The 27179-nt window shown below is 35.5% G+C and overlaps 1 protein-coding gene across 3 annotated transcripts in view; it reads left to right on the forward strand.

Annotated features, from left to right (window-relative positions):
- FSTL5 (follistatin like 5) overlaps nucleotides 1-23873 on the forward strand; it is a 309868-nt gene extending 285995 nt beyond the window's left edge. For all 3 annotated transcript variants that reach the window (XM_075499250.1, XM_075499252.1, XM_075499251.1), the window contains one exon: nucleotides 23162-23873. In XM_075499250.1, the coding sequence (XP_075355365.1) occupies nucleotides 23162-23864 (703 nt within the window). In that variant the 3' untranslated portion in view covers nucleotides 23865-23873. The remainder of the gene's footprint in view (nucleotides 1-23161) is intronic.
- The last annotated feature ends 3306 nt before the right edge of the window (nucleotides 23874-27179 follow it).

The raw sequence follows: 27179 nt of genomic DNA on the forward strand, positions 1-27179 counted from the left end.
GTAGGTAGGCTTGCTGACACATAGGAACAGAAATAAGGGTGAATAATTTAAAGCTATGGTAGGTCATTAATGTCTTCTTTTTAATAATATCTAAAGTGTTAATTGGTAATAATACATATATATGTATTTAAAACTTACTGCAAAATAAGTTTATTTAAGAAGTGATGGAACTGTACATTTTCTTTACCTAGGTGGGTTATTTTTATATATGAAAATGGAAATGGGCTGCCCATTATTAAAAAAGAAAACTCAACACATTTTAATGCTCTCTTGGGCAGCAGATAATTTAGGATGCATTTGCCCCAGATCAGGCATTTGAAGAGGTACTAAAAGTTTTTGTCTGAGGTAAACAATAATTGATCCCAAGAAAAAAAAATGTTTTCTCAGACTTTTCCTACCACAGACTGAGGCCATGCTTAGTTGTACTTACAGTACAGGAGGAGTCAGGGAAAATAACTTTTTAGTTTGATATCCAGCAAGCATAATATTCATGCTCTGAACAACTGTGATGAGCCATCAAAAGAGCAGCTAAGCAAACAAAGTAGGCATGAGCCAAAAGAAGTAGAGGAAGAATAGACCAATTCTGTTATTTTTAAACCCTCTTTTACAATTGGTGAATAGTTGATATGTATACGGAAGAGGACAAGAAAAGAAGCTTTATCATTTTAGGGAGAGATTTGTCATAGGTTCAGTAACATCAGTTCGTTTTGAGGGGATGGGGAGGTGTCTCCCTGTCTTTTATGTTCCAGTCTCCCTCTCTTCCACTGCTGAGATGAAGGAGAAACAGTTCTGTGCAGCCAAACACCGTTAGAAATCAAGCAAAGTTTTGGCTGTAATCCTTTTGTAACTGCTAACCATTTATAAATATATATATTTTAAAAAAGACAATATATCTTAGTTTTAGTTAAAATCTACTAATTACCTCCCTAATAATGAGTAGAGCACCCTACTAATGTTTCCAGATAGCAAATCCCTGTTTGTACAGAGAGCCTCAGCTGCAGATAGATCAATTGGCACCCCATGATAAGGCTCTAAAAATGTAGGTGACTTAATTCTAGAATTTCTATGTGTTTTTTTGACAAGGCTAGTTCACCTGCTGACTCTAAGGGAGGGATTGCCTCATGCCCTTGAGCATTCCTTCATGATGGAAATAAAATTCCTTCTTTTTCTCACAAAACTTTTAAAATGCAAGCTTAGAGTTTAGAGAAAGTCAGAGATTCCCATAGCTTTTCATGAGTTTCCTGTGCCAGCTAGTCGTAGTGCAATGCACAAAAATTCTTAGTCAATCAGCAGTGAAAAAGAGGCGATGGCACAAAGCAGTAATAATTATTAATAGAAAGAACCCTTAAAGAAGTTTTCCCAGGCTTGCTGTTGGAAGTCTGAAGATTTCAAAGGGAAGAAATTATACGTTCATCTTGCATATCTTGAAAAAAGCCTGTCCTGCTGTCACAATCAGCTTTGTTTTACCTCTGACATATGCACTCACTGCCAATATATGTTGAATTATACCAAGAGAATGAATGAATGTAAAGTATTGTTTTTCATGCACACTGTCATGCTCACAGTGCACACAGCTTGAAAAAAAAAATCTCCCCCTCCCCCTAGTTGTGTTGAAAACTTATCAGACACTGGGGCCACAAAAGCGTAGACAGGATGAGATCTGGTAATCTGTAACAAATGGTACAAATCCCAAGGGGGTTTTTTTTTCACTTATTACTCAGGCAAATGTATACAAAGCTTATGCCTTTTGTAGGTGCACCTTTTAAGAATTACGTATATATGTTTTCAATATTTGGCCTTACACATTTACTGAGAAGAAAATTTTGTTCAGTGAACTATTTTTTCTGCCAAAGCAGTTCAGAGCAACCAATGATCTTGTCCTTAATTGTCTGCTAATACCATTCCTTATCATAAAAATAGACGTTTGCAATTAGTATGTGAGATGGCTGCAAAAAGATGACTTGTACAATACTCATGAAAATATATTCTTGGAAGCCTAAGGAGCAAAAGGGCTGATTATTTCAGCTCCACTGTTCATAAATCGAAGTGAACAAAAGATAATTGGAATAAATTAAGGTCTATCATTACACTGCTGTAAAATGTTCCAAAAGCAATATTAAATGAACTCACTGTAATGGAGTAACTCTAACTTTTTAGATGCTTTAATCTTTTAGCAAGTATTTTAAATGTCATATAGTTACCTGACCTAACAAGTGGAAGAATGAGCAATCAACTCACTGGTGAGATGGCTCAGGGTCTGAACAGAGTTAAAATATTCTCGGTTTGAGATTTTTCCCTCTTTTATTTCTCTGTTGTGTATGGGAAGCAGTCTTTCTAAAATTATACTTATTCATTTGCACAAAACAGTCCAAAACCTAAGCTTTTCTTTAAGAGGAAATTGGAATGTGCTGCCAGTGCATTCCTGTGAACCTTCTTAAACCCATGTGGGCTGGTGATTCAGTAAATTCACACTTCATTCCAGAGTTTAAGCCCCTACAGAGGTGTGAAGTAGCTGAAGGACTGTGAGAGCATTTTCAGTATTTCTATGCAAATAAGCAAACGGAAAATATTATTTTGCTTCAAAAATCCTACATAATCAGAAAGAACTTTCTGTTCGGTGGTTTGCAAGTCAAACAACGGAAGAGGTAAATGCTGAGTCAGCTGTAGACAAAGCATCAAGAAAAGAGGTAGAATTAATTTGGGGGTTGCATTTTTCACCTAGATGAGGGGCGATTTAATATTTTACAAATTCGGTTAACAAGACACATTAGGGGAGTGGAAAGTTTGAAACAGTTCTTAGTCATCAAGCTGTAAACATATATAGTACTACAGGGGAAATAACTTGAAAGCTTAAGGAACTGGAGAAAGAAACTCAGTAGTACCAGGGCAAGCAGAGATCTAGAAAGTAACTGCAATTTCTAATAATGATTGTGGAATCCATCAATGAATCCTACATGGTAGCACAGCACACAAAGGAGGTCCATCTGGGTTAGGGGTTCACTCTGCAGTCTTCCATTCTGTAAACTGTGAGAGTAGTGCTAAAAGGAAACCTTGTAGTCATTCTTTCCCCTCTTTGTGTATTTGTCCCCCAAAAGGAGGACACTTCTGGTCCATAAATGTGTTGCTTTTGAAAAAGAAGCTCAGAGGAACTTCTGGGAAAGATGGAGGGGAGACAGTAAAAAGTCTTTTTCTGCTTTTTTTTTTGCTTTAAATAGTGGATTTTACAGCATCTTTGTTTCAGAGGGAATATGAAGAATGAAAAATGGAGAGATTCAGTTCAGACAGTTTAAATGCTCTGAAACTTACTTTGTTCAACTACCACCATTGGCAACAGCAACTACTGCTGAAATAAGTGCTTCTTTAGAAAATGTGCAGGTACTCTTTAGTGTCTCAAACCTATATTCTCTACTTTATTCCTCCTCTGTTCACACGTCCCCACTCAAAAAGCCAGGAGTCCATAAATGTAGCCACTACATATCTTCAAACTAGGAAACTCCCAATCCTTTATGTACGTACAAGATATGCCATATGCCCGTACTTACGCTTCATCTGTATCCTCCTTCAGCTCCACTCTTATAGTCTAACTCAAAAGGACCTGTGTTTGCAGGCTTTAAAATGTGCTAGGCAGTAAGGATTCCCAACTGTGTCTGTGGAAAAGCACCTACAGCAATTATGAAGTAACTGCCATCACCCTACAAATACAGTTAAGATTTGCTGTTTCTGAAATCTGGCAAAGACCTGATGTTCTGAGGTGTATATGACACCTTTTAATCCAGGTCATTTTGGAATTAATGGAAAAAATATTTTTTAATTTTAAAGTTCATTTTCAGCTCAGTGTTACAAAATTTAATTAATAATTAATTGCACATTTAAATGTAGCTAAAATAAAAGTATTTGTTATAATGTACTGAAATCTGTGGTTGTTTCTAACCTTGCAATGGATACGTATGTATGCGCACACACACACACATATATAAGAAGTCAGTCTTGAAAACTATCTTGTTTCTGGAATCAGTTATCCTGCATGCCTTTTCCTGTGTCAGCTGACAATATAATACAAATGCCGCTTGACCAATTTATTAAACTCATGCTCCAAATCTTTTCCTCTTAGGTAGCTTGAGTAAAATTTCACAAAGCTCTCAAACTAAAAATGTCAGCTGTCAACAGAAAAAAAGATTATATCAAAAAACATTTCCACTTCAGTGTGGCTATTTAGAAGTGAAAATTCCCTTCAAATGTTACCTAAATCATGAGATTGCAGCCAGCCTTTGTAGCACTATAAAACTATAGCATCAGTAAAGGAAAATTCCTTATGTTCTACTTGTCTTTCCACATTAGCTCAGGAAATGGCTAGAACCTGGTTTAAGTAAGTCTAGTCGGCTCTACTAAAGCAGTGGGGAGTTTTGATAAACTGTAAATATTTTTCACACTGTAAGTTTTTTCCCTTTTGCATGTGCAGAAGTCAGGAACATTTACCTTTGGGGTAATATGGTCTGTCCATCTGAAGTGGCCAAACCAACCATTATTATAAATAGCTAACTGTTCTACCTGTCTCCTAGTACCTATCTGCTTTTAAAAATTCAACATGTATCAGTATGTGAAAATGCATGACACAATGAAATGTATAAAAATGTAATCAACTATAAGAAGAAACTAATCCCTGCAGTTATGGCACATAATTTCTTGTATCCAGTGATTACAAGTTATCTTATCTTAGTGCTCCCTTAATTGCTCATTATTTTTCCAAATAAACCAAATTATACAGATTCATTTATTAGCTTTGAGGCAATCTTAAAATTATGTAATTAACCATTTTTCTGTATGTTTGCTAATAAACTACTGGAGCACAATTATTTAAAAAAATTGTGCTGGGTCTCCTTGGATGGAGTTAATTTTCCTGATAGCAGCCAGAATGGTGCTGTGTTTTAGATCTGTGACTTTGGAATAGTGAAAATTTGTTGAGGAATTTTCATTTGCACATTTCTATTTTTAAGCATTTAGAATGTATTTTTATTCATTACATTTACGCTTTCTTAATGATGTTATGTTACAAACCTATCTTTTAATTTTTAGTAAAGCTGAGATGCTTGTGTGATCATATGAATCAAAGATTGTAAGGAAACTTCCAAATCTACACAGATAGACTGTTTTGTCTGTATTCCTTCCATGGGTTCCCAACTGCATGCAACATTTTCTTGTGGATAAAATATCCAAACTTCCATCTTAAGAAAGCCACCACCACCAACCCCCACTCCCTGTGTTATCTACAAATTAGAACACAGCAACTTGCCATGATGTGCCCGATTTTTTTTCCCATTATAATCTTACATTTTCAATACAAATGTCATCTCTGGTGGTTTTATGTGCCAAAAATCATATTTTATCATATTTTTTACATAAACGAATCTTTTTTTGATTAAGACTAATATTTTCTTGATTTGGGTCACTAGTAAAAAAAGAAGGGAGAGAAAGGAATTATGGTAAAGTTCAGTATTTGTTCTTTTGAATATTCACCTATCCCCAGCTATAACAGTATGTGAACTTCATTTTTAAAATGAAGAAAAAGATCTTTTGAGACTGTTTTGACACATGTAATTTATCACCTTTGTAGTCCTTATCTCTACCTCATTATTCATTTGCTACTAGTGCTGACTATTTCTTTTGGCATATATAAATTTGGCTGTGCATTCCATATGACATCTGCCCACCTTGATGTTACCACATTTTTTGGAGTGCCAGATCTTCTTAATTCTATTCTACCTTGTACTGACATTTAAGACCATCTTTAGGAATGTCTTTTGTTCACTGTGTCTGTGTAGCTAGCCCTTTCTTTGACTTTTATTACTTTAAAAAAGAAGTGAATTTTTTAAAATTAAATTGCTAGCTCTCCTTCCCTACAAGGTACAAGAAAAAAACCACATTTGCTGCCAACACTACAAATACACATTTGCTGAGAATAGTTCCTTTATGATATAACACAAATAGTTTCATGTATTTCTGGATTCTAAAAACGTAGAAATTGAAATGCTTTCCTTTGTCCTAAAATTTCTTGGATTATTGTCTTGTGAACACTGTAATCACTGGACAACAATTTGCAATAATTAAAAAGTGTACTGCATATACACGTTGCAAGTATTCCACGAGAGAGTCCTCAGACAATTCATAGACTCCTGCATCACTAGTACCCTGAAAATTCAGGATTTATCCCTACCCTGTGCAAATGTACACTAAATGTGAGTCAGAAGTCCTGAGCTACGTGTGACATGTTAAAACAAGTCAGCTTTTCCAGCAAGTTCTAAAAAAATGACTGAAGAAGCCACCATAGTATCTGGCCAGCTATGGGGAAATTTTCCCGGTTGTTCTTTATACATGGGTCATTTGAAGATATTCTTCAATGTGAATTTGGGTTGAAAGTCCATTTCCTTCCTCTGGATCTCTAGTGAGATATGATTGAAATGCTCTGCAAGTAAAATCTTAAGCTGAAATAGTAATAAAATAAAGTAAAAAGAAAAAAAGAATAGAAATCACAAACAATAATATAATTTTAAAAGGATTTCAGGCAGTTATTTTTGTTATCAATGTGAGACTTTAGTTAAGAAATTTTTAGCTTTCTTTTGTAAACACTTACATGATTTATCCAGCTGAGTTACAGAAGACAACTTGCATAGAGTCTCTCCCAAGAATAAGTGTTTGAAAGATTGTATCACTTGTGATTTTTCTGCCCGAGTGAAAACTATTACAATAAGAATGAGGATTTTGTTGATGGTACTTACAATGTCATTCACTTTGGCTCAGCAGCATTAAATTTGTGGTGCTCATTTTTTAGAGTCTAGAGCTAATCTTATTAAATATGATGTAGGATAAACTGAGAAACTATACTTCCGTTATTGTCCATTACTGAAAGCTTACTAATGCTCAAAAATTATTTATTTTATAACATTCATTCCTGTCTCTGTCGCTTATTGTCTAGGAATGGAAATTTTTCAATACAAATTCAAGCTCTGAGCACAAAGCTTAATTTGAGGAGAACCCTTTATTCTAAGAACAGAGCACTTGTCAGAATTCCATCAAGCCCTTGTAGAAATTATATTTCTTCCCTTCTGTCTTGCATGGCTGTCTTGAAGTTCTTGATATCCTTATTTTTCCAAATAATGGTCAGTATGTGCTGAGAGAGAAAAAGAAAGAAAGACAGAATCATTTTAGTATGTTTGGCCATCATTGACTGTGGGGTCTCAGCCATCCAACTTAATCCTCTCTACACTGAATTCCCTCACTGAAAATGGAAATGGAGAAAACACATTCACGTCTATGAAGTATGGACAAAAAAGTATCGTCAGTGCTTCCAGAACAAAACTATGAATATCAATCTCTGAAATCTTGGAATACTTACTATAAAGATCACATCCCTTTCATTCAGATCTCTCAGGTGATGTTCAGCAGTCGTTATCACCTCTGTGAAGCACAGCAGGCCTTTTGTGGGATTCGCCCCCCCAAGCCTTTGCTGTATCCATCCCTCTTCTATTTCAATACATTTTAGGATCTAATCAGGAATTTTATCATCACTAAGAGAATCTGCTCCCATAGATCTAAAAATGTTGGTTTCATAGATCTTACAATTGAATACTAAGTTTCTTTCTGAATTAATCTATGAAGACCTATGTTTCTTTGTAACAATATTATAAAGTAAACTTGTGAAGTGTATATGACTTCTGATGGATTAGATCTCTGCTGCATCCATTTTTCATCCTAAAAAGGTATTCCTAAATCTGCATCCACAGTTAAGAATAAAAATAGTATTGATTTTCATTGGAAGCAAGTTATATCTATATATTAATTTTCCTCTTTCCTCTCACATAAGTTATAAATTTCAGGGAATTCCTGTTATTGTATAGACAATTTTTTCTTCTAATTGGAAAGGTACAGATGAGATATTTAATGTGCAAGTCTGTAAGAACTCAGAAATCTCAAGTTTTCAAAACCCAGAACTTCTTCCCAAGCAAGAGTATAACAAACTAGTCAATACTTTTAGAAAATGAGACCTGCCATCAAAGTCCGTTCTTCATCAGAATCGACCTTTTCATTCATCTAACAGAACTGATAGTGATGATCTTGTTTTACACTAAAATTACTCATTTTCCATAAAAGTGACCCCACAACCTTCTGTTCTGTGTTTTTTAATTTTCTTTTTTTTTGACCATTTTTTTCCCCATTCCTATTTCTTAGGATTACTGTCTTAATATTTCCCAGGTACGTTATCACAGTCACACATTACTGCTGCAAATGTTATCTCTGTCTTTGTTAGGAGGCTTTTAAAAATATTCCATTTACAGTAATTGCAACAAGTAAATAAATAAAATTGGTGAAGAGGACAAAAATCTTTTACAGATGTGTGTGTGAATATACATGTTCACACACATAAGCACAAAAATAGAGAATTATCAAGACATTCTCCAAGATTTAAATATGTCCTCAGATAGGAAGATGCTTTGTGCTTAATGCTGTTATATACAAATACCAAGGAAGGAGAAAAAGAAACCCTTTTCTGATGCAAAACAAAAATATGAAGCAAATGTTCTTACTGTTGTAAAAAGCATCAGGAACAAAATTAGGAAAACAAACTTCAAAGGTCAAAGACTGTTATGGTACCCAAAAGAAAGGCACCATTTGTGCTGATGAGTAACAGCAACTGGGCAAAATCCACTTAGCCTTTTGTTATCATCAAACACCCATTTCTGAACTGCAGAAATTAAAGAAAAGTCTTTTCTCAGCAACCTGCCAGAAATGAACTATTCTAGGCAACAATAATTTTGTAAGTCCTGAGGGGAAGACTGGTATGCCCTTGCAACGCTGGCAGTTTTTGAAATCAGAAACACTTCCAAAATGAAAAGTGTGTTTTTTATCTAGAGGTAAATATTTTATTTGTGCAATGTAGTACAATAATTGTAATAGAAAATGACAATCAAAAATAAATGGTGTATTTTAAAATTACTTAAGTAAGGAAAATTTTGTGATGATTTAACTGGTATGAATGCAAGGCCTCTGAAGCAAAAGAAATCAGTGTAAACAGTCTTCCTTAGCATCATCTGTGTATGGATATAAAGTGAAGAGTAATTTTAACAAAGGAAATAATGGTTGCAGTGTTGTATGTTAAGTTCTTAGAAAATCCTTAGTTGGAGGGAAAAGTGCATCTTTTTTTGTTGTGTTGGTGACGAAATCTCAAAGGACCAGTGAAGGCAATTGAGCTATACAGCTAAGAAAACAGTTCTTAGACCAGTTTTCCTTTTTCCTTTCCTTAATTGTTTCCTTAAATATTTTCTTCTCCAGAGCTACTGTGGATAACTTCATTTCATCAGAAAAAATGTTTTGTATGTAACAGACTTCTATTTTAGAATTTTGTTTAAATGGTAATACCATCCCATGTTGCCAGATTAGAAGCTTTTCATAGGATCAGGGTCTACCCTGATCCTCTAAGAGACTGTTCATGGGCAGTTAATGGCATTTGCTTTGAGTCCTAGAAAACTTTTGGTCAGCAGATTTGATCAAACTTTGTAGTAATAGAGCTTTATCTTTCTGCGTTGATATTTTGGCATAAATTTTGAAAAAATGGTCCCTAAGGTATAGAATGTTGACTGGCTTTAAAGACAAGTGTTATTCACTCAGGATAAAGTAGATGATGTTTATTATTATTTTCTTGAATTAAATTATACAGGTTAAAAAACTTCTTTTTTGTACAACAATACTGCTGTTTGCTTCTTGTACGGATAATTTTGATTGTAGCTCATCTAATTCTCTTCTCTTTTACTTGCTTTCTGGTTTGGGAACATAATTTTCCTTAAGTGTTTGATCTCAGAGATCTCTTTTAAAAATGTCTGTTGACTTCATGAGGATAATCTGTGGGTACAGGACCAGAAACAAAAAGGAAAGAGGGCATCAGTTTTTACATCATCATCATCTTCTATTCTGTTGATCTTTCTGAACTCAACAATAAATACAGTTTTATGTTAATATATTCATTTAAAAAAAAGTATAATGAAATTTATCCTAATTTCTAGGAAAAAATTTCTTGAGCTTTTTTTGTCTTTTTAACCAGTGCTTATTTTATAATGAATGCAGTGGCACTAGTAAGCAATATATATAGCTTGTCTAAAGGAAGAAAATAACATAGAGGAAGCCAGGTTGTTAATTTACCGCTTGCTGGCAGCTCCACACTAGCATCTTGCTTGGCTATTCTTTGTGCATAGGAGATGCAAACTAACTTGCTCTATCTGAAGAGTGGAAAAAAATGATACCTTGCAAAAACAATTTTGAAGATGCAGTGTCAGAATTCACATGACTTTGGAGCTTTGTATGAAATATTTCGCCATTATTAATTCATACTTTACTTGACTAGAAGTTCTCATCAAAATAAGATTGCATCTTCACTAATTTTTATAGCTACAGGTGTCAGTATTATCCTTCCGTCTGAATAACTACTGAAGATGCAGTATTATTATGGGATGAACTGAAGGTCTTCAAATGCAGCAAATGAAAATAAACTTTGTTCATACAGGGCTGCCCTAAGGCCTGCCTTGAATTTCAGTTCTTCTTCATGAATTGTTTTCTCTTGTGAGCTTTGCTTTAGTATGTTTTGCACAATAACCTTATACAAATCTCACAGCATTATAAAGCCAATAACTAAAGGTAAGACAAGTTGGGCCTAACTGTGGTATAGTTAATACAAGTAATAGTGCCTCAGTAGGCTTGAATTTCTTCCTGGATTATCTACCCAGGACCCATGCTCCAAAATGTGAAAAATTGTGTAACATAGGTGGTGTACCATTCCCTTGCACAGCTTTCATAGTTCCTGTCTGCACAAACAGAAATACTTTTAAAATTAATCTTTTAAAAACAGGAAATTTCCTCAGCTTTTAAAATTGGTAGATATAGCATGATTACTAGCCACATTGCATTATATTTAGTATTTCTTGAAAAATATTTGTTATAATTGCAAAGGCAATGTCTGAATGAGAGCTATTAAAAGTCATATGATATGATTCCATCTTGATATTTTGCAGTAGACTATGGTGTTATTTTAACAGACTATGTCAAATACTTTAATAGTGACATGAAAATGTAGTTCACTAAGATATAGTGATAAACAAAGTTGCTTTTGGAAAATTCATTTATAAGATTTCCATGCAATTCTTAGAGCTCTGCAAAATCCTAAGATAAAAATGAAAGGCAGACTCTGAAGAGCTTTTATTTGTCTTTTTGATGAGTCTCTAGCCTTGAGAAAATATTGAAGCTGATCGTTATGGTTGGAAAAATACACTTTTTGTGGGAAGCAAAGTGAATTCATTGGTTTTCTGTTAAAGCTACCCTTTGAGAGCTGTGAAACACATCTTCAGAGATCCCTGGAAGTTCTGGGAGGGACATCCTCTCTGCTTTTAGCTCTGTTTTGCATGGAGACTTATACAACATTCTCCTCTCTATCCAGGCACTTGTAGTAGTGCTAGCTGCTCCTCTAAGCAGTCATTTTAATTTCTGACCACAAAGGGCAGCTTTAATAGCCTCTGCAGCTATGTGATACCTGAATTTATCATAATGGCTTGGGAAAACCGACAATCTCATTTCAAGCACAACTGTAGCTCTCACTCACATCCTGATATGGTGTTAGTCATTTAAACTTCGATTTTCTAAATCTGTGGAAATTTTTGTAAGGTTGTTTTTGGATATTATGCTTTCTTTCTGATAAGATGCTTATGGTGACTGCAAGGTTCAGATTGTAGACACCTAGATTTAGGTGTGAAAATACAGTGTATCCATGGGTGTAAGCTGTCTGTCTTCTGCTATCGTTAATGGAGATGTAATCTTTACAGATAGTGGAGTCTAGAAGGCAATTTTGCTCACCCCCTACAGGGCTCCGGCACCGGTCATCTTAACAAATTCTCTAGACTCTGTTGACTGTATGGACTAGATCTCTGCTGGCAAAAATAGCAACTTAGATGTTTAACTCATGTGCAGATGTGCATAGTTATGCATAGAAATCTAGGTATCTACAGGAAGGGAAATACTACCTGTAGAGAGTGATTTTTGTAGTGAGGAGATGTGGTGAGGCTCAACATTCATAATGGCAATTCTTCAATGTCCTCATTGCCTACTGATATGACCATAGAGGAGAGAAGCAGCTGTGCTTGATTAGGACTGCAGAAATATGTTTTTCTTGTTTATTTCAAAGCAGTAAGGATGTAAATATGAACAGATTGATATTTTTATGTACTCTGGAAGAGACAGAGTTAAGCCATGTATTGTTTTTGTCATTTTTTATATCCTGGTTCATATATCAATTTTTAATAAACTGATGAAAAGACCACATTATAAAAAAGACAGTACTTAAAATTACACTGGCCATTGTGGCAGTGTACTCATTTTGCATATGTGCTTAGTCTAAAGTACACATTTTTTAATTTTAAGGAGTATTACTTGAAATCCGTATCAGAATCACCCAAAATTCAGCTCTGTGTGGCTTGAGATCTAGCACTATTATTCTAAATGGTATATGATACTGAAACACGAGCATTCAACTATCCAGTTCATCAACTGTATCATGAAAATGTTTATGTTTAATCCTAAAGGGAGAGAGCATGCTTATCCCTTGAGAGGACAAGGAAATGCCATCACTGTCAAGGATCCTACCATTTGACCTGAAAAAGCATCAGTGGGCTCCTCATAGGCAAATTTGGAAGATACAGGATTGTGCAGAGAGGAATAGTGAAAACATATGGAGCATTAGGACTGAAGCCCAGAATATGTGAGGCAAAAATCATTTTTACTCATCCACTTCTGGTATTAGAAGAAAAAACAGTGAAAGGAGGGATGCCCTAGTGCATGTTGTTCTCCCTATATTTCAACTGCAGAGAGAGATATTATACCTGCTATATATACACATACACATGTATGCATATTTATGTTACATCACACGTGCACTTTTTATATCAAATAATACACACCTCCATTAAAACTCTGCAGACTGGGAGTAAGTAAACTGCAGGTATGTGAGAGTCCTCTTTCATGCAGTCTCAGCACTGCATTGGCGTGGCTTTTTTCCCCTCTTAGCCCTCCCTCTGTCCTGTATGATTTAGATGACAGAAAAAGGGTCTGAAGCCAGGGGAGTTCTTAGATGCTGAAGGATTTTTGCTACACACCTATACACAGTCGTAACAAAATGATAGCAGAATCCTTGTCAGTTTTAATCAGCGTTACATTAACTATGAAATACAACAACTCACAAAGTAAATGTTTGCCCTATGGCTATATCAACTGCCTTCAGAGGAGGCTGGACAATATACAAACTCCTTGTGTAACGGCTATGTATTTTGGTTTGAAAACAATGTCAACCCTTTCCAGATATGGAAAGGGGTATTACAATGTGGCACTGCTGAAGTTCAGGCAATAATTACCGACCTTCTGGCATTGAGAATAAGTTTCTCATGAAACCTTTCCCCAGTACTAGAAAATAGGAAAAATTTTACTTAGGTACTACTGGGGTGAAGATGGGGAGTTATGCACATAAGTGTGACATCTGGTAACCAGGAAACCTTCTATAGAACTGCGTGAGTCACTAAAGATTTCAGTAATTCCTGGTTTTCAGGTTCATTTACCACTGCCAACACATAACACATTCTACCAATGATATTTCTACAATACATTTTTTAATTAATTTATTGAAATCTAGCTTCTTGTTATGGAACAAACCCACAGAAAACAGAGCAGGAAGCTATACACATTTTAAATTGTTTGATCACATTCAAAGCATTTTTGGCATAGATAGAAGGAACAGTGATGTAACAGATATATAAGAACAGTGAGATATTTAAGAGGAAAAAGGAGTTCTTGTTCATTCCTCAAAAGCAAAATATTCCCTTTGTGCTATGCAATAGTCAAAGCTACTTAGGCTGAACAGACTTGATAAAGAACTTGACAGGAATTTTATATAAAACCAACATTGCTTTTTCAAAAGCATAATGAACTATTTTTCTACAGTAACAGGGGGATTGGATCTGGTTTGAAAGTAGCTCACCACCTTAAAGGACAGTGATTGAGTAAGTATTTTGGACAGTGAAAGGGAGCTAGCTATATAAATCCTGCTGTGGTGACATACACTGCATTTGCACATTTTTTTCATAAATGAAAGTCATCTGTTGTATACCATGTGAGGATTTATATTAAAAGAAAATGTGTTTTTACCCTTTATACCTGTCACAAACAATGGAACTTAAGGTGATGGAAATTTTATGAAAAATAATGTGAAAATTGGATGTGATGATAGAGAGAAGAGTAAGACTTGTAAAAACTGGTAATGTGGATGTATAAAAATAACACCCAGTAAGATTTCCAAAATTAATACCATTTAAAATATGAGTTTAACATTCATGCTTCATGGCATAAGTTACTTCTCAATGATGGGCAAGTTCCTGTGAGCAACTTACTCCAAACCCACTGATTGAAACATTTCACATACTCTGAAGCATTTGATACTCTGATGAAAGAGGGAGGAGTAGCTTTGGTAGAGCATTAATCTGACTTGCTGTACAGATTCCTCTGTCAGCTTGGCAATGAGAGTTTTCAGGTTAACAGTTTTGCAGTAGTTAGGGAAATAGGATAGTGATAATTATGATAACCATTTTGGGAAAAAGAATGATACAGTTCCTGGGTTTGCTGTTCACTGTTTTTGTGTTACATACAGGCTTACAGTTCTGTAAAACTAGAACCCGAATTCCATATTTTAAATACTTTTAAAATACTTTAAAAAAATTGGTCTTGAATGTATATTGTGAGGCAATAGAAGAAGTAATAATTTATAACACCTTGTTAACTTAGTCATTATAATTATTCTACTCTTAAATATGTAGGTGGGTTTTTTCATTAAACTAGGAAAATAAGGCACTCATCCATATGAGCTTCACTTCATTTTTTTAAAAATGCATTTTGCAATTAACACCTTTTAGGATATTCTTCCTATCTCTTTTAAGTTAGTTTGGACAAGTCATTTTTATCTACCTCAGTGTCCTGGTTTCAGCTGGGATAGAGTTAATTTTCTTTCTAGTAGCTGGTATAGTGCTGTGGTTTGGATTTAGCATGAGAATAATGTTGATAACACACTGATGTTTTAGTTGTTGCTGAGTAATGTTTACACCAGTCAAGGACTTTTCAGCTTCCCATGCTCTGCCAGGTGCACAAGAAGCTGGGAGGGGGCACAGCCAAGGTAGTTGATCCAAACTGGCCAAAGGGCTATTCCATACCATATGACATCCTGCTCTGTATAGAAACTGGGGGGAGTTGGCCAAGGGGCAGCGATTTCTGCTTGGTGACTGTCTGGGCATTGGTCCGCAGGTGGTGAGCAGTTGCATCACTTGGGTTTTTTCCCTGGGTTTTGTTCTTCTCTCTCTCTCTCATTGTTTTCTTTTTCATTATGATTTATTATTGGTGTTAGTATTAATTTATTTTGTTGTATTTCAATTATTAAACTGTTCTTATCTCAACCCCCGAGTTTTCTTACTTTTGCTCTTCCAATTCTCTCCCCCATGCCAGCGGGAGCGGGGAGGGTGAGCGAGCGGCTGTGCGGGGCTTGGTTGCCGACTGAGGCTAAACCACGACACTCAGTTTCCCGTTGTCTGGGTACTGTGAGGCTCATTAACTTTTATGGAAAGGTAGTGACTCCCTGTGGTGGGTTGACCCCAGCTGGCAGCTAAGCCCCCACTTAGCAGGAGCAACAGGTACTTTGGAAGGAGTTTTGTTGTTAAACATGATGTTATATGGTCTGGAATATCCCTTTGGTCTGTTAGGGTCAGCTGTCCCAGCTGTGTCATCTCCCAACCTCTTGTCCACCCCCAACCTACTCTCGGAGAGGGCAGAGTGAGGAACAGAGAAGGCCTTGATCCTGTGCACACCTGCTCAGCAATAACTAAAACATTGGTGGGTTATCAACACTTTTGTTCACAAATCTAAAACACAGCACTGTACAGGCTGGTATGAAAAAAATTAACTCCATCCCAGCCAAACCCAGTATACTACTCATACAGAAAGTGCTATAGAGTTGCTAAGTATCATTATTCCTATCTCTCTTAACTATTTGTCACAATGTATGGTTGAACATCTTGAAAATATGGGATAAAAATCTGTATTATTCATTCATATGGAGTGAGTGAAGAAAGAAACAATCTCAGATTTCACAGTTCTAGCATATACTCCAATTGGAGTGATATGCCCACAGGCTACAGATTCCCACTTGCATTAACTGTAAAATAAATTATTGGAAATGTGCAGATTTGCTCTCATGTCTTGCAGGCTTGAGTTGCACAGGAACCCAATATGCACTCTGACAAACGCCTTTATATGCTGTCTGATATTGTGCATGATTTCACTGCACAGAAGAGACATGAGGGTTGAGATTCTCATAAATATTAATAGGGGATTAATGAACAGTGGGAGGCTTCTGCATATCAATCTATATGAGAGGGAACTTTGCATTAAATACATCACCATCTATCTATAAATAATTTGGCAATAGTGAAGGTACTCTCAAGTATCACTTGTTGTTTTCCAACAGCCTAATCATAAAACCGAGGCTAACAGTACATAGGTGACAAACACAATTTCATCGCATGATTATGAATGGCTGTATTTTTTTCATCCTTTTAGAAAACTGACTGCTTTTGAAAAGTTATAAGATTATGGTAGCTTTGGGGGTTGAGTTCAGCTATCCACAGAGCAGAATGAAACATAGAGTAGTAGTGCAGACTTCTTTACTCAGATTTAATAGCTTTGCTTTACTTTGAACGGAAAAAAAAAATTGGGATAGTGAAAGCTCAGCCCATGCACTTGCTGATTTGGTTTACTGAGACCTCCATCAAAACTCTTACTAATATCAATTTTGTGAAATTTCCCTATTACACTGGGCCCATAGACACCACTGGAGGACAACATTTTGTTACAGCTCTGGTAAATCACCCTCTTTTATCACACAAGTCTTTTTTGGGTCCCCCAATGTACTAACCTGTGTAATCCAAAGCTACCTTTGACCTTAGTGACTTGCAATACTGTCTTCTGACAAATTTGGTAAGTACTTTTTTTTTACAGTTGTTCTTGCCTCATCATCAGAAACATGAAGGCCAACCTGGCAATGAAAGCAGAGTTAATAATCTGACACTGGCATGCTGAGAAGGTTCTTAATACTGGACAGAAGAGAAGTACAGACAGATTCACCTGATGGTTAGAAGGCAGCAATTAGGTTATTGGACAGTGGGGTAAAATTTATTTGCAACTAATCATTGCTATGTGCAAGCAGGTAACAGTTCTGAAGCAGGTCTCTGTGATCCATCACTGTTCCTCCAACCTATCCACCATGATCTTCTACATTTAGATCAATAAACCTCAAAGGAATGACCATCCCAGCCTTAGAACATCTTTCTTCCCAAGTGAAATTATAGCTGTTATAGTTGCATAGTTGTAACCTTACACAAGTAATTCACAAACTTCCTGAATTTGGAGAGCAATGTGTTGTCAAGGGCAACATTTATTTTGAATGTATATGTGTGTGTATGAAAGATCAGTAATTGTAAAAGTTATTAGTAACTTACATGTGAAATTCACAATTAATTAAGACCAGAAACAGTGTAAGATTAATTTTTAAAAACCAACTTTTTTCTATACAGTGGATGTAAAAGTGGCATCTAAACCTCAGGCCTGCAGAAAGACAGATTCCTCTGCGTATTACTTTTTTTGTGTGTGTGTTCATGAGCTAAGATGTTGTGTCAAATCACAATTAATGTCATGAGATTTGAAACACTTGGCTGCTTCTTAAAATCTCAGCATCGAATGACAGTACTATAAGATTAAAATCTACTTTACTGATGCAATTTTGATTGTATGAACAAAGCCAAAAAAATTGGTGTTTCACAGGCCAGAAGAGACCACGAGAGCATCTTGTCTGACTTTCTGTATATACCATAGATCTTAAACATTTCAAACAGTCATCCAGAGATTCAGATAATGAATCTGATATTTCTAAATCTGCATCTACTTGGGTTTGGCCAAATCTTCCAAAAAGAGCATAGTTTTTACCTGGAGATTCCCACCAAAGAAAATTCATCACCTCTGTGGTAGTTTGTTGCAATGGTTTATCATCCCCATTGTTAGAAAAAAATACCTATTTAAATTTGTCTGGTTTCAGTCTGCAATCATTATTATAATTCCTCCGTGAAATTAAAGACATTACTAACAGTATGCTCTCTCCGTTCAGGTATATATATGTTGTAATTAAGTCTCAATTATATTTTTCGTAAGCTAAATATAAAAGCAGACTCTTGCTTAAAATCATTGGCTCCATCCCTCAAACAATTTTCGGATTTTTCCTTGCCTGTAGTTTTTTAATATTCCTTTTTAGAAGGGCAGAAATAAAGCAACATAAAACATTCTTAATTTGTTCTCCCAATGTAGAATACAGATATGAGACTGTTGCATTATTATTACTCCATTATTATTACTCACCTCTCTCCGTATATTCCTCCAAGGGCTGTACAAGGGCTTTTGGGTCTTTTGCTTTTGACTCTTTAGACTCAGATCTCATATTGACCTGCATGTCTGCTATGATCCTTAAATCCCTCCATAGTCGCTGCTTTTCAGGGTATTGTTCTATATGCATGCCCTGCATTCCTCATTCACGTGTAAAGTTGCTCGACTTTACAGTTGGCTATGTTTAAACTCATTTTGCTTAAATGAGCAACTGACTAATATAATGACTTTCCTGTCATTATTTACAACCTTAGTGTCATGGACACATACTTACGTCCAAATCGCCTGTGAAAATTTTGTGAAATATCAGATTTGGTACCAAGCAGAAGCAAAACTTCCCTGCAAAATGATGATTCTGCATTGACAACTACTTTTTACTGCAGAGAAATTATTTTTCCTTCGGGAATCAGTTTTTATTCCAAGAAAGGTATGCCCTCCTGATATTCAGTTACATTCAGTAAGGTTTTCTAATAGAAAAATTAAATTAGGTTTGTCTGAAAAAGTTCATTTTTCCATAAACCCATGTTGACTGCATTATGTTCACGTTTTTCTGTAGTTGGTTCTTATAGCATCTATTTTATTATTTCCTTGGGATATGCATCAAGCTATTCAGCTTAGCTGGGATACCTGGCTTTATCTTACGAATATTTCAACAATATTCTTCTAGACTTTCCAAATTTTCCTGTTATTCTGAGGTATATTAAAATGTTAAGAGCTATTCAACTCCTTCAAAACTATCAGGAACACATTATCTAACCTGTCAGATATATGCTCCTATAAAAAACCTGTTTATCATCTTCCTCAATTGCTAGTGGCTTGGAAAATACTTCCATCATCTTTAGGTAACAAAACTATAATTTCTCATTCTTTGGGGCTTTTTTTACTATACCAGACATGGAATCCTTAGCTTTCCTTATCAGTTTTCTTCACTTTCCCTTTTCCCTTCTGTATCTTCCCTCCAGAACTTCCATTACTTTTCCCATCCTTACACCTCTGCCTAGCAATCCTCGCAGACTAAGAATCAGTCGCACAAACCTCACAGGCACATGAACAGACCTCCGTCTTGATTTGTTCAGCTTCTCAAAACCCCAGCCACACAGCTCTCACCGAGACAGGCAGACAAACAAATGTATCAAACACACAGCTTGCCAAATCCTTTTACATCCAAGAAGATTGGCAGCTTTGAAACTATTTTTTCCCCCACTTCTTTTTCATCTGTACTATTGGGCTGCTTGGGTATTTACGTCTCTGTCCAGCTTTACTGAATTTTAATTGGGGCACTGAAGAGTTACAGGCAATACAACAGGCTGAGAAAGAATTGTTTGAACAATAGTATTGATAAAATCCTATTAATTCTAATAAATTACTTTTGACAGGCATACTTCTGGTTCTGGGGAATGGTCGATCCTTTGTGAAGGTTTACCAGCTTCCCACTTTGGATCTTTTCTTCCACCCAGGTCCAAAGTTCTGTCTAATTTTAATATTCACAAATATTATTTTGACAAAGTGATTTCCTATATTCTTATTCAAAATAATATATCTTAGTAGTCTGTACTTGCTCCCATCTGTCATTTCAGGACCTCAGTTGCAATGGTAGCCTGTAGCATGATCAGTTAGAAACTGTGTTGAGCCTTAGATAACCTGTATTTTCAGCCAGACTTTGCTAGTGGATCATTATATAGCCTTAGGGAAGTCATTCAGCTTCTTTCTTCACTTGCTGTAATACTTGTAAAGTGCTTTGAAATCAGTAAGTAAAACCTGCTACTTAAGGTCAATGTATTATTCTGCTTATATCGCTGATCTTTTCATGTACTCACCCCCAAAAACATTAACTTCTAGGCTAACTTTACATTTGTGCCTGAAGTAGTGGGTTTTTAAAGTTTGAACTAGACAACATTATAAAGCAAGAAGTCTTTAGCATGTTAACATTACAAGAAAGTAGAAATATATTTTTCCAGGGCTAGAGAAATTGCTACTTAAAGGAAGGAAGGGAAGGCATATCTTGCAAAGCTGTGTTTTCACATTCAGAAATAAGCAGAACACAATGAATAACATGGATAATTGTAAATAATTTTAAGTCTTGAAAGTTGAGAAGATTTAAGAACATGAAAATGAACAATCACAGAAAAAAAAATGTATTAAACTGCCCCTTGCACACTTCAAAAGTAAGATACATTGTAAATGGGTATTCAGGTATAGCTGATTATCAGAATATATGATTAGCTGCTGCAGCAGATTATAAAATCAAGTATCTTAATAGCTTCAGAGCAAGGGACAGTAGATCTCCTAAGTGCAACAAATACAGCATCAGGATAAGGTTGTTGCAATCCTGAAGCCAGTTTCTTTAGTTTTCAAGTAAACTCAATTACCAAAGCTGAAGCTGCTGTTTAAATTTCAAGAACAATCTATCCAAGATACTGTAAGCTTTTTACTTGTGGCTTTTGGACTGGGAACTAAATGTTACAAAGAGACACATAAAGCTGCACAAACAACTAGAATGCTTTGGAAAGTTGGGGTTGAAATACTTGAGACATGATATGTTATCATCATGTAAAAGTTATTTCACTTTTGTTTTGCATTTGATATTAATGAAACTAACAGTGATGACAATGTTTAGCCCTCAGTCAATTCTCATCCAGAAAAAAGTCCTTTTAAGATGCACTGGGTTTTTTGGTTATTGTTTTGCAGGAGTAAAGATTAAGTAGCGGATATGTGTGAGTTACTGTCCAGAATGTTGTGAGCGCTCTTGGACAGTTCACTGATTGTTGCTTTATATTGGAGGCTGTTATGTAAAAGAGAATCAATAAGCTAATTCTATTGTCCTTTTCTAACCACTGTTCATCTGTGTAACATTGGTTATTTAACCCTGAGATATACCGTAAACATTTGAAATGTCAGAATGTTGCTTGCTATTTAACCTCTTCTATTACAGGATGATTCTGTACATAATACAGTACAAGTTTGTTTGTCATGACCGAAAAATGCTTACTACATACTAACAGAATCAGGAATCAATGACTTTATGACTGCCCAAAAAGATTAAGGAAAAGATAATATTAGATGATCAAACCAGCTAAAAATCAAATTCTGTCTGATGATCCTAGTCTTCTTCTATGACAGAACAATAGACCTTGTGGAAGGAAAAGTAGCAGTAATTGTCAAGTTATCTTGACATAACTTTCCTGAAGACTTACTCACCCTTTTTCTAACCAAGACAATTTACTTCAGAATACATATATTTATAAGTGGCTGAATAATCAAAGACAAAAATGATCTCATAATCAGCTCAACTCGTAATCACAGGCAGTCTGATTCACACTGGCCCTTCTTTGGGTGGGAGTTGGACCAAATGAAATCCAGAGGTCCCTTCCAATCAAAATCATTATAGAGTTCTGTGATCCTATGATACTGAAGCAGTATGCAAGGATTTTGGAAGGTGGGGCTAAAATTAAAGATGTTCTTATATCAATTTAGTAGGAAGTGCAAATACAATTTACCCTGTCTTATGTTGGAGGAACTGACTGACAGAACTGACTGAACAATGTCCTGAAACTTTTTTGCCTGTTACTTTGGTGGATCACTGATGAGTAAATATATTGGGGTTGCAAAGTATAGTGTGAAAATTTTGTGCTATTGTCAACTCAATTGTTGGAAAATTCTGGTTGTCATAGTGCTTTATATCAACAGGATGTGAAAGGTATTTTTAGATTATATATCAGCACGCAGCTTCATTCTTAGTGTCAAAGATTCAGAGGAAAATGTTATGTTAGGAAATGCGCCAAAGGAAAACAGCTGTTTGTGAAAAGTGCTGTGAAAGCTACTTAGATTATAAGCAAAACTAATATACTTTCACATGACTCCATAATATTTAGAGCAGTGGTTTTTGCATGTATACAGTCAAATGATTGTGTAGTCAGAACTTATACGTTAACATTAGAGAATAGTCATATAGTTCATATTTAGAATGTTACACACATTCAGCTCTAGGATTTTAAAGTTTAACCATATTATTCATGTTCAGTGAAAATTCTTTGATGTATGGAAAAGCATAAAGAGTCATTTAAATTGTAAGAAATATGGAGCTTGGATAGTTGGGAGGCATAAACCTAAATCCTTTTATGATACTCATTTCTACTGAATTAAAATGAGGAAGATTCAGATAATTATCTGAATAACAATGAGCACTGGGTTAAGTTGATGTTCCCAAGAAAGTCGAAGAACTATATGAAGTGAATTAAAATATGTGGGATGTACTATCTATTGATATTTAATCTTTTTCTTCTTCTTGGCTTTTGTAAAAGTTATAACTGAACAGATATGCTCAGAGTAATGTTTACCTTTTCCCCTATGTCAGTAGGAAAAAACCACTTTTCCCATTAATCAGATAAATGGATTTTAGACATTTTATTTGAGGCACTCTAAATTACAATTACAAGAACACTAAGAATTAAATATTATAAACTGCTTAATATCTGAAACATCTGAAGCTATGTAGAAATACACTGCTGCACATATTAACTCATCTACTTTGCTTATAATGGCTTTTCCTATTTGTACATAATGCACACAATAGCTCTGACTTTCTTTGATTTTCTGCTTTTCCTTCCAGGTTTGGATTTATTCTTCATAAGGATGAGCCTGTGCTCCAGAAAATTCATCTAGAAACTATGTCATACATCAAGACAATTAGTTTAAAGGATTATAATTGCATTCCTCAGTCACTGGCTTATACACATCTTGGAGGATATTTTTTTATCTGCTGTAAGCCTGATACCACAGGGGCTGTCCTGCCGCAGCTTATAGTGGATAGCGTTACTGATTCTGTGATTGGATACAATGGCGACGTAACAGGCACGCCACATATCTCTCCAGATGGACACTACCTTGTCAGCATTGATGATGCAAAAGGTCTCATGAGGATCCAGTCCATAACTATGAGAGGAGAAATACAGGATGCATTTGACATTCACACTAATTTGCACATATCTGATGTAGCTTTTCAGCCGTCATTTACTGAAGCTCATCAATACAATGTCTACTGTAGCTCCAGCACACAAACTGATGTTCTCTTTGTGGAGCTCTCCTCTGGCAAGGTTAAGATGGTGAAGAGTCTGAAGGAGCCTGTCAAGGCAGAGGAATGGCCTTGGAACAGTAAGAACCGTCTTATAAAAGACAGTGGCCTTTTTGGTCAGTATCTCATGACCCCTTCCAAGGAATCTCTGTTTATCCTGGATGGACGGCTCAATAAGTTAAATTGTGAAATCACTGAAGTTGAGAGAGGCAACACAGTAATTTGGGTTGGAGAAGCATAAGGCTCTATGTTAGATATTTACCTAATGAATAGTTTTACAGTACCTTGCACTTAAATTACACCATTCTTCAAATGTACACAATTTTCATTTTAAATTGTTAGACCCTTCTATACTGGTTATTTCTTACACAATTTGAATCAACTTCCACATAAAAGTTACTAAAACAATGGCTATTTGATAATGGTACTCCTTATTATCAGCTCAGATTGTGTTGTTTGACTAAAATTACTAAATATTGAAATTGATGATAAATATCATACATTATTTTAAAGGAAGTAGGGAAAAAAACCAAAAAACTTCAGGGAATTTAAAATGATACTTTGCATTTCTAAATGGAAGACTTAAATATGATTCAAATTTTGGTTTGGTTTGCTTCAGACACAAAATAAGAGCTGTGTATAACCTTTGACTCCTTAGACTGAAATGTTATGTCCTGTTCCGTCCAGTCCACTGTTTAATCTTTTTGTGCCTTGAAGCGAAAGTCTCACATGAAAGGTAAAGCGTAGAAATGGTATAATTTATTCCCACTGTGGCTGCAGGATTGCTTGTCATTGGAAAGAAACTTTTAGTATCAAATTTCTAGTCTCAAGTTGTGGAACATACAGGAAGAGAAAAAAAAGGAGAAATTATATTTGCAGTGTTTTCTGATCACTGCAATTTGAGGAGTTTATTTTTATGGTGAGACTTAGTTGAGAGAGTTGCTTGCAGAAGCTTAACCCTTTTTTAGAAACAAATAGATGTTAGGTTTTTCAGCTGTCACAGGGTTTCATCAGCAAGGAGTTTCAGTTCTACTAAAGAGAAACATTGCACTTAACTTTTCAGAGTAAACCACATTCTAAAAACCTGGCATCACAAAGCTTCACTTATGTCGTCGAGGAAACTATTATTTAAAAACAAACAAAATGCATTTTAAGAAACTGAAAATGCAAAGAACTGAAGTCTACAACCAGTAGATAACATTTTTGCTTGTACGTTGTACCATTGATCCATATTTGTTAAACCATTTGGTTAGCTCAACAGGTTTTCTATTCCATGCATCCAATTGGATTATTGCAAAAAACAAACAAACAACAAAAACTTTGTATTTTTTATAGTTTGTTTACTTAGAATTCTAATATTAACAATGCTTAAACGTGTAAATGGGAAAAATAAGATTCCCAGAAGTAGAATAACAAGTCAGTAGGATCAGAAAGCCAGCAGTAAACAACTATCCAGACTTAGAGCGATGACTTAAAAGTTTGGGAGTATTTTTATTTTTATTATGGTTTTGCTAAAGAATGCTTATAAGCTCTTAAACTGACCTCCATTTACTGAAAGCAATCAGAAAAAAAATATCTTTTTTTAAACAAAATTTTACTGCAATTTAGATTGTGTAAAATTGCTTAGAAATCTGGAATTTTCTAGCATTGTAATCTTGTGTGCATTTAGCATCCTGACCTGTGTGGTACAGTAGATATCTCTGTAGCTTGAGCAAACCTCCTGGTAGGTAAATTTAACTAAGATAAGAGTCTGCTTACATTTCTAGCTACTGAATCTGTTTTCCTTTTTAACAACTTTTCTCCATTGTAACCAAACAAGAATCATGTAAACTGTCTGTTACTCACTTATTTGCAGTAGTCTGTCTCATGCATTTTTCTTCTGTAACTTACACCACGTGAATGTTCTGTATGTAGAAAATGCTTGACAAAAGGAGAATAAACCCCATAAATTTTAAAAAGTCCTGACTGGTAAATGCTCCAATGTAGCCACACTGAAGTGGCACATAACACAGACTTCTATTTCCAAGTAAGATAGAAGGAAGTGTATCTGCCTTTTTTATATCTATATATATAGAAATATATAAATAATATACAGTGTGGAAAGAAAAGTTTTTAGAAGGGCTTAACTCAGTGGAAAATTTTTCTTTGGCTGCTACGAAGAAAAGTTCATCTATTAATCAAGTAGGCACGGAGTAATTGGAGTGTAGACAGGTGTCTATTCTCATGCCTAGCCTCTGGAGCCAAAAACCACTAGAAGCTGTACAAACCTATAAGCCCAAACCAGAAGCATGGCACTCCAGTCGCACAGCTAAACAACGCCCTATCCAGTCTGCTCAGCGTAGGGTGGATTGTACACTTACTTTGCCCTTTCCTAACCACTAACATTAAAGAGAAGAATTGAATCCCATGACGACAGTGACATACCCTTGACAATGAAAGCTGTCCTGTGTTCTGCATGATCCCTTACAATATCTATCAAAGTCCAAGTCAGTTGTCAGTTTTGGCAGCATCTTTTGTATTAGCAACTTGTGGCAATTGGAGAGGCTTTGAAACTTGATAATAAACTATGTTGCTCGTTATATGAAACAGGACACCAAAATCTCTACTAATATATTTAACAAATTTGACTATGTCAATAATATCACAGTATTTTGTATAGTACAGAAACCGTCCCGTCAGTTTAGAATTCTTGTTTGAAACCAATTTCTCTGTTCCCACCCTAAGAATATCTCTGACTCCAGCTAAAGCAGTTTGGTAAAGGACTATTGCCAATTCCCTGTATTTTGTTTAGCTAGTCCAGTGTAATAGCTCAAAGACCACGGTTTGTTTCTTTCCCATTGTTATGGAACTGAAACAGGTTTCTGGTGTCCCGGAGTTGTTTGATCCTATTGAATAAATGAAAAATCAAACGCTGTCTTCAGTGTTTCAAATTTCCCTTAATACAAACCCAGATGTAACAACAGTTGGTTTGGAATCCTGTCTTTCCTAATTGCTGTTGGAAGCAGAGGCAACAAATGCCTTCTCTTAATTTGTGGTAAACACCCATATTTTATTTCACAAGCTGTTACAAACTTTCAAGATTTAGGATTTTCTTACAGCAATACGTTAGAGGAAAGTAGTGGAAGATAATGGAAATGTAATGGAAGAAGGCAAAGGTACGTGACAACCAAATTCTGTTATAGCTGCTGAAAGTTTCCACTATGTTTCTGTATGCTAACAAATTTGAGAAGCGCATGTGCGGACAAGACAGAGTGCTCTTACTAGGGATTGTGATGATAGAGCTGCTTTTGCTAAGGTATTAAAAAAAAAAGTTATTTATAGACATGGAGAAAAGGCTCTGTCAGGCTATTTTAAGAGTCACCAAAGGAAAGAAAAAATGATGTCAAAGTAAAAAAAAATGTTACTTTTCCCTTCAGTTTGGCAGTAGACATTTTTAATAGTCCATACCCGAAGGTATCTTTTAAACTACTTTTCCATACTGATAAACAGCTAGTTATTTGCTGCACTACTATATGTACATCAATCAATACGTATGAGGGATTAAAAACAGTTGGGG

The sequence above is a fragment of the Mycteria americana genome, chromosome 4, assembly GCF_035582795.1.
Source record: "Mycteria americana isolate JAX WOST 10 ecotype Jacksonville Zoo and Gardens chromosome 4, USCA_MyAme_1.0, whole genome shotgun sequence".
Classification (NCBI taxonomy): domain Eukaryota; kingdom Metazoa; phylum Chordata; class Aves; order Ciconiiformes; family Ciconiidae; genus Mycteria; species Mycteria americana.